Source organism: Protomyctophum bolini (genome assembly GCF_963924005.1).
Source record: "Protomyctophum bolini genome assembly, chromosome: 7".
In the NCBI taxonomy this organism is placed as follows: Eukaryota; Metazoa; Chordata; class Actinopteri; order Myctophiformes; family Myctophidae; genus Protomyctophum; species Protomyctophum bolini.
In genome coordinates, this window is record NC_137868.1 from 12,706,085 (window position 1) to 12,718,214 (window position 12,130).

At 39.4% G+C, this 12,130-nt stretch overlaps 1 protein-coding gene across 1 annotated transcript; it reads left to right on the top strand.

Moving 5' to 3' along the window:
* The first annotated feature begins 3,588 nt into the window (after positions 1-3,588).
* On the top strand, positions 3,589-11,702 carry psmc4 (proteasome 26S subunit, ATPase 4). The gene is made up of 11 exons (XM_080767979.1): positions 3,589-3,636; positions 4,104-4,202; positions 4,991-5,177; positions 6,053-6,199; positions 6,438-6,547; positions 7,240-7,333; positions 8,043-8,210; positions 8,415-8,491; positions 10,339-10,507; positions 10,935-10,990; positions 11,203-11,702. The coding sequence occupies exons 1-11, from the start codon at positions 3,604-3,606 to the stop codon at positions 11,314-11,316; spliced, it is 1,254 nt and encodes a 417-aa protein (XP_080624105.1). The 5' UTR covers positions 3,589-3,603; the 3' UTR covers positions 11,317-11,702.
* Positions 11,703-12,130: the final 428 nt, after the last annotated feature.

Consider the following 12,130-nt stretch of genomic DNA (forward strand, 5'->3'; position numbering starts at 1 on the left):
TGGAATTTACAACATACAGTAAGGATGTAAAAAACCCAACATGAACCAACTGTTTGTACCCTATCTACTAGTACTTACATTGTGTTTTTCCCTAGTAATGATTTATATATGGGGGATTTTTCATATCAGATACTAACACAGACGGTATTATGACAGTTAATTCAAGGCCATTCAAGTTTATACACTGGAATGAAGCCATTGTACAATATGTTTTTACCAGTTCATTCTCCATCACTCCATGTGTACGACAAGTACATTAAATAGCTTATCAGTCAATTTTGTAAAAAGGTTCCTACCAGAGGAGACATAATGAAAGTTCTTTTTGAGTATCAGACTGTTGCGCAGGTGGAGCAGGCATTCATAATGTCCTCTGTTCCTCAGAGAGATGCTCACAGAGAGCTTAACATGGGGCAGAGATGGGTCATGGTTGTTATTGGCATGGTCACGGGTTTGGATCAGTCCACCATGAGCTACAGACAGGACAAAGCCAGGATCCTGAGACACATTTATGTCACATTTAAGGTGGTTGACATTTTCACTGGTGGTGTTGAAGTGCATGGTATCTGAAACAAACACAAGCAGAAAAGTGGGCATGCAAATCTAGCACTATAGTCACCTGTTGAAAGTACATTTAAGTGAATATCAGTTACAAACACATTGAGACAACTGCGACTGTAGGTTACACACACACACACACACACACACACACACACACACACACACACACACACACACACACACACACACACACACACACACACACACACACACAATAATAATGCAATGCAATTCGGAATCATTCACACTAGCTTTTTGTTTTACCAGGTCAAAATGTCCATACAAAATAATAATGAAGGTAATCTTACCATAGACTCTGAGAATAGTGCCATTTCCTTTCTTCCTCTCTGTGGTGTTGACTGTTGCAACAGAAACTTTACATATGTACTTCCCAGCACTGTCCTGCCACTGGATATTCCTGAGTCGAATGGACTTGTTGGCTGAGCTGGACTTGTTGTCCAGGCGTTCCACACGTTCCTGAACTTCCTGATATTTTTGTACTTTTGTTTTGGGCCATAATCTGAGCCAGGTCTCATGGTGAGGAGAATTTGCAAACTCCCAATACAAAATAGGCATGGCGATCAAATTATCCTCTGGGGATTGAGAGAACTCACATGGTAAGGTAACACTGTGACCGAGTTCAGTCACAACCACAGGGTCCTGGTTGACAGTCATGAGGCCGCTTGTTACTGAAAGAAAAGGAAACAGGCCTGTTGCAGTCATAGTTGCAGTAACCAATTCCTGTCAATGTACTTAAAGGGCTTAAAACTAAAAGTGGGAGAAAAGTTACATGTAGTTACTAAACCTGTAGGGAAAAAAAAACAAAAAAACAATACTCCTGGGGAGTTATTTTTCCTGCAATTGAGCAAATAAGACAATTGTTTCATCTATTTTTATTTTTTAGTTATACTAATGCTACAAGATACCAGGGTTGTGGCTATTTCAGAGCAGGAACTCTGGGTGGTGAGAGGGCTAAAATACAATTGTTTTGTATGTTTGTTTTCTTTTTCACACATGATTTGAACATGTTAATAAAGAAACTTTGAACAAAACAAAACAAAAACGGAGACTATAGAGATACTGTAACAGCTGAGTGGGTGGGTTGGGGTTACGGTTACAGCACATAAATGAAAATAACTGATGATGAGATTAAATTTATTTTTTGAGTGACATTAAGCATAATGTCAGTGTTGATGAAAGCTGTGGTCTAACACAATTTACACTTCAATATCTGATTTTAAAAAATGAAACAAAATTCTCACCTGAAAACAGTAAATTGAGAAAAATCCAAGAATGCACACATTTCTTCCAGATTAAACACTGAGGCAAAATAGAGAAGACAACCGTAAACATCGTGAATGAAGATACCTTCCTTCCAGTATTGCTCAGTACAACTGCACTGTAGAACTATTACAAATTAGGCTTTAGCAGACGCTTTTATCCACAGCGACAACGTGAAAGTGCTGTGAAAGTGCGTGTGGTTATATGGTAGCTTTCTGAACACTTCCTATGATCTTCTATTTGACTCAACTTCCCATTGAGATGTTAGAAGGGAGACCCTGGCCAAGACAGCAGCAATAACAATGACAGTATCACACATAATAACAGTAGGTTAAATGCTGAATCCATTTAGAATGTATTGGTATTGAATTACTGGTACAAAGGCATGTTTTTGGATTCACCACTTGAAAACCCTGTAGCCTTCTAAATCTAGAATGAACGAAGACAATCTTATACATGAACGTGTCACCTCTGAGTTGATGTTTGCAAGAATGGAACAAGTCAGAGATCAATGAATTACTACTTACACATAAAGAAGTAGTACATGGGGAAAGTGACAAATAAAGTTTATGATTCTGTATGGTATGGAGTGCAGTATATATACATATACATATTTCAACTGTACACAGTCTATTCCATGGCCGTACAACAACTTGAAATGTTGACTAGATAAAAGGGAGTGGATGAAATACTTTTGTGCAAACCTACTATACGAATTGCAGTTTCTTTTCTCACACTTTCTTTTCTCACACAAAAGCTAGTTGCTCCACTTTGGTTTTGGTTTTGGTTTCCTAGTAAGCCTAAACTAACGAGTTCAGAAATAACAGACAACATTTACATTTCCTGTACAAGACCGTACATATAAGCAGGAGGGACGAGATCCCTTTGCGACTACGACGTATAAGTTCCAGTTAAATTAAACACAACATAGAGGGTGGGGGGCGACTATCAGCCTGAACTGGTTGGGTGGTTGAGACTTGAGAGAGGCATGCGGCAAAGATGCACAGCATTCTATAAATCAATAAATGTTCAAAATAACTTAAACTCACCTTTCAGGACTTGTTGTAGCATTACAGCATAGCATTATAAAGAGAATGCTTGCAAGAGTAGAGATAAAAGAAGAAGAAGGAAGAAAAAAGGCTACTGTACAAATATAATAGGCCTAAGGGGGACAGCAACAAAGCCTGCAGGGAAATATCCCCCCTCCTTTTCAATGTAAATTGTTGTGTAAAATTAACTTGAACATGCATGTTCAAGTTTGTTTTTCAGAATGATAGCGCTCCTTGCCAAATTATGCGTCCATGGGCCACCTCCACCTTCTCAGACCAGGTTAGTGTACATGATTGTATATGGAATTGGCTGTGCCAACTCCTCACACAGCCCCAAAGACACATTTGATCTCACTGACTGATTAGGCAATGCCTGGTGAGTGTTACATTGAAATTCGGGGTTTTTACTTGTGGGTTTATTAGATGATTTGAATGCTTCTGTAAACAAAGTTAAAAAAAAAAGAAAAAAAGATTATATGAATTATTTGATTATTAATTAATTATTAAAATTGTGAATGCATTCATAATTATTAATGAATGGATACCAGGCATGTATCTGTCTGTCTGTCTGTCTGTCTTTCTTTCTTTCTTTCTTTCTTTCTTTCTTTACTGCTGCTTAGAACACCATTACCCAGAAACACGTCAGTATGTATAGTTATAGTCTCGCGCGAGGCGCGAGATAATACACACTACACAGATCGTAGACAAATTCAACATGGAGGATATCGTCGCTGTAGAAAAGAACCCGGTATGAGTTCCTTCTGATTCTGACAGATGTTTTTTTTTACAAATTAATAGTTCTCAATTATAAATTTAAAATACACACGATTGAGATCGTCTGTATGTTACGCTTTGTAGTGGTCTTAGTTAACGTTAGTTAAATGTGTAAACGTGCCACTGTCCTGTCAATGCAAGTGCCGTGTCATGCAAGCTAACTACTGTTAGCTGCTAGCATGAGCTCAAAATTAAATAAAACATATTTATCCCAAAATATATCAGTAGTGTACTACTCTAGATGCCTACCTGCGTTCTCTTTTTGTTGTATGCAGATTATTTATATTTTGATCCTTTGTCTTTGAAGTTAAGCCTGCTCAATTGCTAATGAATTCTAATAACTGTAGCCCATTAGGATGAATGGAACGAGTTTATTGTTGCTGTGCCGTTTTCATAGTCATGTTAACAAGAGTATGCCATGTTGTTGCCTAATGCCTACAGGATGAAGTGCCAGCCATGGTGAGCTCCAGACCTCAGACAGGTCTTTCCTTTCTGGCACCAGAGCCAGAAGATCTTGAAGACCTCTACAGCAGATACAAGGTTTGTTGTCATCCCTTGTGTGGTGTCATGTTGTCAACATACTGATCTCACAAGTTGGAAGTATAATACTAATCTGGTTTTCTTTGTTTAGGCTTATGATGGAGTAAAGAGGTCGCAAGCATATCTTAACACCATTATTGCACACTACTTCCTCTGTTTATTCTTTCCGTCAGGTTTCTTAGCAAAACATTAAACAACTGAATGGGCCCTTAACCACGTGAATCCTAAAACAAACATTCAGCGACTGTACAAGCTTACCCGATACATGTTGAAATAACGAATATGACTTAATTTTCTTAATTAGCATACTCTGTAAAGGTCCTTTCAAACGGGCAGCAATGAACGCAGACGTCGCCTGGATCAACGACAGGTCTCCTCCAGGTCTGCTCAAGAAGGCAGCAACAACATAAGCGTAAAAAAAAACATAATCCAAGTCTGGTGAGTTGCGGGCGTCTGCCCGTAACGAGCATGCGCCCAACAAGCATGCATGTAAATTCGCTTGCGATGTTGCCCCTACAGAAAATAAAATCAGGTCTCATTGAAAATGAACTATAGGCACATTAAATCGCTTCCCGTTTGAAAGGCCCTCAACTGTAGTTCTCGATAAACGTATATTTGGACAGGGGACTGTAGAGTGGATAAGATGTGACGGGTGACATTACCAACCTAACAATTTGTACAGCCAAGGAATCTCACCCACAGGTTTTGTAGCCAGGATATTGATATTCACCTCTGGTCTCTTGACACCCCTTCACGTCTCTCTTCCTGTTTGTTGTGTGTTGATGTAGAAGTTGCAGCAGGAGCTGGAATTTTTGGAGGTGCAGGAGGAGTACATCAAAGACGAACAGAAGAACCTGAAGAAGGAGTTCCTTCACGCCCAGGAGGAGGTGAAGAGGATACAGAGCATCCCGCTAGTCATCGGCCAGTTCTTGGAGGCTGTAGATCAAAACACTGCCATTGTTGGCTCCACCACAGGTACTGCTAAAAGAAAGATTCATCGAAAATATTCCCTTTGTCTGAACTGAAGCTGCACCCACAGCTGTGGTTGTATGATAAGGGGAGGGGCACATTTGACTGTCAAGGTTATTTAAGAAACCCTAAATACAAAGGGAAGACATCATTGCACATAACAACCACACCAAGGGGTCTAATGAAGTACTGTCAACTCATTAACACAAAAACACTGGAAAAAATACAAGCACCTCATCAATGTTTACGCCAAACAGATGAAACGTTTTCATGTAGTTCTTCATATTGTGTGATGCTTATTGTTTTGATTTCAAATATGTTGACATTAGAGTCTCCACACTCGATTTTCATATTATTGTAAATTAGATTTGTTATTTTGTATTAATTAATGAATTGATGAATTAACACCAATATACAGGCTAATGCTACTGTGCAGAAAATAGCCATTGATTTATTGTTCACACTGTCAGCTGTTTAAATGTATAACTTGCCAGGCCCAGGGCAGTCAAATATTCAAAGTTGTCGCTTGTGGAGATTGTATAGCATTTGCAAAACCTTTACATAATAGTTTCAGCTGAGAGGGGACTTGAACCTGGCCTTTAGGTCACAAAGATCAAATGATTCACATCCACCTAATTGGATGATGGATCCAGTGGTTTGGAATAAACAATCTCTCAAATTTTCCCCCACTGACCTAAATGATAAAACACAATGTGTCTGAAACTAGATAAACTTATTAAGAAATTATTTGTATGAAGCAGTGTATGAAGTATTTTGAAAGATAACATTGTGCAGATCTATGTGCACTGCACTCGTATATTGTTTGTTTTGATTCCTTCCTTGGCTTAAAGTCATATTTTTTTTAACCTTTCCCCCCTCAGGCTCCAACTACTATGTGCGTATCCTGAGCACCATTGACAGAGAACTGCTGAAGCCCAATGCCTCTGTGGCCTTGCACAAGCACAGCAATGCGTTGGTGGACGTGCTTCCTCCAGAGGCTGACAGTAGCATCATGATGCTGACATCTGGTATATCCCTTCACAACATGCATTTTTGATCCATTCACCATTTTCTCTTCTAGAACTGAAAAGTCATAACGGATACGATTCTTTCAAAAGAACAATCTAAAAACATTTTCTTGTGCAGTCCGCCTGTACTTAATTAAAATCCTTCTTTAAAATATTTTAGGGTAGATATGGTGGCATGACGAAAGCACTTTTATGATGTGCACTAGTTTTTTACCAGTTTGACTGTTTGTCCTTCTAGATCAAAAGCCTGATGTCATGTATGCTGACATTGGAGGAATGGACATCCAGAAGCAAGAAGTCAGGGAAGCTGTAGAGTTACCCCTCACACACTTTGAGCTCTATAAACAGGTGATGTCTAAGAAATAATGTTTTGTTGCGAGTAGAGTCATTATGGTTGTGGACTCTTAACCCATTTTGGGCGGGAACCCTTTTTGGTGTTAGCATTATGTTATGCTTTAGCTATTGAACAAGCCCAAATTGATTAAATCAATTAATTACTAGCTGCATTATTATTATCTGTGGGTCTGCTGCTGACGTTATGCCACTTTTTAGCTGCACTCCGCTGTTATGCTCAAATTAGTGAACTGAACCTAAAGAATTCTGAGACAACATGGCTGGAGACGAGGCAGCCAATCAGAACTGCTCGACTAGCCATGCCCTGCAGACGATGGGATGTTATGGGTTGTTGCCAGTGGTGGCAACTGTCGTGACAGAAATAAGCTAAGCAGCCTCCAAAAACCATCCACGTTAGGCTGGAAATATGCAGGGTTGACAACCAGTAGCAGAAAAGTATCTCCAGTGTGTACTACCCGGTCGGAACTATGGCATGCTAATATTGACCAGCTTGCAGCTGGTAAAAATAGCAGATCTAGGTCTGCTATTTACTGACATAGAAACATAGCTTTTCCAGAAAACTGTCAGGATGTAGAAAACATTTTTAGAATCTGATCTCAGGTCAGAATGGTTTAACATACCTTTTTGACACAACTTGTTGGGGACAATGTCCATTTTTGATCATAACTAACTGTTCCTCTTCTCAGATTGGCATCGACCCACCCAGAGGTGTCCTCATGTATGGACCTCCGGGCTGTGGCAAGACCATGTTGGCCAAGGCTGTGGCTCACCACACCACAGGTAGACACCTCCCTCCCTGCAGAAGCATCACACAGTAACATCTTCAGGATTTTATTGTGTGTATATGCATCAAACTGCACTTCCTCTGTAAAGCACAGTTCACACAGAGCACAACAACCATAACTACAAATATGTCGTTTTTAAAGTTCCAAGTTAAGTGGATGGCAGAGTCCACAACACGACTAATATGACAAAGATGGTCATAAACGTTTGGATCACTTGAGATGAGACTATCAAGATGAGTCATGAGACTATCAAGAATTGCCAACGCTGGTAGGCTATCTGGCATTACCTCAAGTACTCGCATCCTTATAGTTCATAATCATAGTCAGATTATCCATATATCCTGTTGCCTGCGTCTTTCAGCCTCACTGAGATGCATGTCTCTCTCGGAACACAGCTGGACTGTGTTACTGTTTGGTGCCACTGTTTACAGAACGTATCATTCATCTGTGTGGACACTCACATTATTGTTATCGTGCTGGATGTGAATGGCCCTTAAAGACTATACTTGATGTGTTAGATGCAGTGTTTATTCTGTATTCCAATTTAAGGACATTTTCAATATTGTGCGAACTTGAGTAACATTTGGATTGGTTTTTGAAATGCAGGCATCCCTATATGATTAAGAATCAATAGTTGCCACCTATTTGAAACCTCCTGTAGATCCTGTGAGTAGCAACTTATCATAAACGTTTTTTCCTCCCAGCTGCCTTCATCCGTGTTGTAGGCTCTGAGTTTGTCCAGAAGTACCTGGGTGAGGGTCCTCGTATGGTGCGTGACGTTTTCAGGCTGGCAAAGGAGAACGCTCCCGCCATCATCTTCATTGATGAGATTGATGCCATTGCCACGAAGCGTTTCGATGCACAGACTGGAGGTACTGTTCAGTCTTGTTATCCCCCAGGCATTTTGATGTGTATATAATTCTGTGCTAATACTTAAGTAAATACATTTTCAACACTGGATGGATTGAAGGTTCAGCCTATGCAAACTCATTCAGTTTAATTGAAAAGTATGAACAGGATTGCCATAAAAGCCTTCACTTAAAAGCTATACCATGTTTCCCTTCCTTTTCTAATAGCTGACAGGGAAGTTCAAAGAATCCTTCTTGAACTGCTCAATCAAATGGACGGCTTTGACCAGAATGTCAACGTCAAGGTGAGCTTTGTCGGTCCATTTGAGAATGATATTAGCAATTTCCCCTAGGGGTACAGTTTGGACAAAAGTCAGTCACAAAGTCAGTCACCAAGCCAGTTCTGTTTAGGCTCAAAGAAGAATTCCATGCTAGAAGGCTTTCTTACCTTTATTTGTAGTTGTTGACCACCAAAGAGGTCCTGGTGTGTGCAAAAGTGCATTATTGGCTATTTTCCCTACCATAAGCCCTCAATGAATTGAATTGCATTGAATTGAATGGGGCATTGGGATGTTGTGCTAATTTGCTTATTTCCATCGCTATATATCCTCTCTTCATAATGTAAATACTAGTATCCCAAGCGACACACTTTACTACTTATTTCGATGGAAATAAGCGAATTAGCACAAAAACCCAACCCCCATTGAGGGCTTACTGTATATTCCATGCATAGTTGCCCTAGCCTCGACCTCCTACAGACGTATGCATAGGCTCAACTTATGTACCGGTAACTTAAATAGCATTTTATTTAGACATAGCACTCTATAGTGTATACACATATAGTTTCCTTAGATAGATATTCCACTGTTCTTAAGCTTACGTAAGATTCATGATGACTATTTTTTATGCTTTGATGTATTACCATGTTTTTTGTAAATCGCTCTGGATTAAGAGCCTAAATTGTGAGAGTGCGTCTCTTGGCGAATTCATATTATTTGAATATCTAGCTATGCATCTGAAGTGTCTGTTCTTATGCTAATTACCTATCACCCACCAAGAGTCAGCACAGGTCTAGACAATCTTGGGAATTTGTTTTAATCGTACTCACTGATCCTAAAACGTTTGAGGTAACAACTAAGGCTACTAAACTCCTTTGATTGTATTAAGCATGCGTTTGGTCCCACTCATAAAGAACTATAGACTTACACGTGGTTTAGACATTAAGGTAAATCAAATACTGTAGCTGATGTAGCAGTGTCTATCAGATGGCACTCGGCTTTACATGCCACTAGCATCTGAGGCCCACAGGTCTATCAGCTCCCTGCTTGACATAATATACTTAAGTTGTGCATGTCTCAGACCTTTCTTGTAAACGAATACAAGACTAAGGTCCATGTTATATGAAACTCTACTTGAAGTCTGACGGCCAAAAACCACAACAGAAATCCAGTTATATTCGATAACGGCATGTTATCGAAATTATCATGGACCTTAGGATAATACTAATCCCTGGAATTCCCTTCCAGGAAACCTTCACTGCTATCAGCAGTGTCAGCAGTTTTAGAAAAGACATTTTTTCAACAATGTATTTATTTTCCTTTTTTACACACAACTGACAATACAAACAACAATGAACATTACAAGACAATTACTGGTATAAAGAAAGCAAAACAACAATAACCAAAAAAAATAAAACGGCACTACTCCTCTTCAGCTCCATCCATTAAATGTGACAAATTATTGTTCTTTATGTAACTTATAAAACGTCCCCACACCTCCTGAAACTTTTCTTGTTTGTCCTTAAGACTGTATGCAATCTTTTCCAAAGGTAAACATAAAGACAATTCCCTGAACCACTGTGTAATACTTGGTTTGTCTGGCCTCTTCCAGGTCAATGCTATCATTCTCTTAGCTTGTAAAAGACATATATCTATAAACATTTGTTCATTACGCATTATCTTGTGTCCCTCTGGATATAGACCGAGCAGGAAGAACTTTGGTTCTGGTACAATATTTAAGACTTTTTAGCCTTTAACCTTGTAACTAGGGTGACCGTGTTAAATTCAAAACTTTCTATAAATGTCAAAAGTTTCATGCCTTTGCTTTGAGCTCACTGTCATAATCACATCCACTGATGTTTGACCTCCCTCAGGTCATTATGGCCACCAACAGAGCAGACACACTGGATCCGGCCCTACTGCGTCCTGGACGTCTGGACAGGAAGATTGAGTTTCCCCTACCAGACCGCAGACAGAAACGCCTGATCTTTTCCACCATCACAAGCAAGATGAACCTTTCTGAAGAGGTCGACCTGGAAGACTGTATCCTTATGGCCCCCAAAAAGGCATCACATTTGCCGCGTGCATGCTTCATGATCCAAGGAATCCTGTGGGGAAAAAAATGCTTATTGTACAACCAATGGTCAAGAAATGTAAAGCGGCCACCATGAGGCCAATTTGAAAGATTTGAGGTGTAGTGTCTTCCTTGGACTACTGGCAGTGTGCATGAAAAGTATAAACCCTGATCGGTCTATTGGTTTAAAAGATTAGCTGCACACAGACAAACGGGGATGAAAACATAATCTCCACATACCGGATTTCTGGTCTGGTGGATTGATTCACCTAGTTGAAAAAACAAAAGGTGACTTCTATAATTCCCCAACTAATGCCTGTACTTTATACAGAAGTTGGCTATTAGGAAATTGTTAGTTTGTAATTTTGGCGAGAGTTACCCTTGACGAATGTGCAGATGTGGCCAGACCAGACAAGATCTCCGGAGCTGACATCAACTCAATCTGCCAGGAGGTGAGTGTACTCCTAAGTACTCCTAATGGACACTAGTTTGTCTCTAGAGGCATATCAGAATGTATTTATTTTTAAGGGTCAACTGAAAACAAAAACATTTTTAATCTTAACCGTAACATTCTTTTGTGATGAGACATGAAAATCGAATGCAACACTTATTGGGAGGATGGAGGAGGAGGATTAATCTGTGTTCATCTCTTCTGGTCTTTCAGGCTGGCATGTTGGCGGTGCGTGAGAACAGATACATCGTCCTGGCCAAAGACTTTGAGAAAGCTTACAAGACTGTTATCAAGAAGGATGAACAGGAACATGAGTTCTACAAGTAGACAAAATACAGCCACATTTACACTTTCCCTCTTCGGGGGATAAAAGCAAGGCATTCAGACAGTTTGTTTTGATTTGGGTGTGTCTGTATCTGTTATGTACTGTATATGTTCCATGACACTGACTTGCATTGACCTTCAACTTTGATTTCACTGTCGAAATGCCTGATATCAAGTTGGGGATTTTGATTCCAGCCTTGACTTGACACACAAATTCACTATACATACACGTAAGTAATGGAATCTTTTCGAAAGGCATTCTGGAGATTCCTGACTATTTGACTTCATTATAGCTAGAATAACATTATTGACTTTGTATCCATATGTACTCACTTGATGAAACAGTACCCTAGAAATGACAATTAAAGATGTTTTCCATAAAAATGAAATGAGCACTGTTGTACTAATTTATTTTGAAATTGTACTGCTTTTATTAATTGTTTTAACCAGCCCACTAGTAAGTAATTAGAAGTTTCAGAATCACTTTATTTGTCATTTTCCTATGTACTTGCATACAAAAGAACATGAAATACCGTTTCCCCTCAGTTATTGGCAGTGCAACATAAGACATAGTCATAGAGCCTATTTAAAAAACATAGCTAAAAATTAAAACAACATGGACAAACATTTAAAAAGAGCCCCAGTATGTATGATGACCTGCACTTCATATGGAAAAGTTAAGAGTTACCAACACCACGCACAACCTATCCTTAAAAACAAAACGTTACCAGCACCGTTTTTTAAAGTGCTGTTGTGCATCCAAAGTGCTTTTTTTTTTGTCCAGTTCAGTCCAACGCTTCATTCAGTTTTGCCAGGG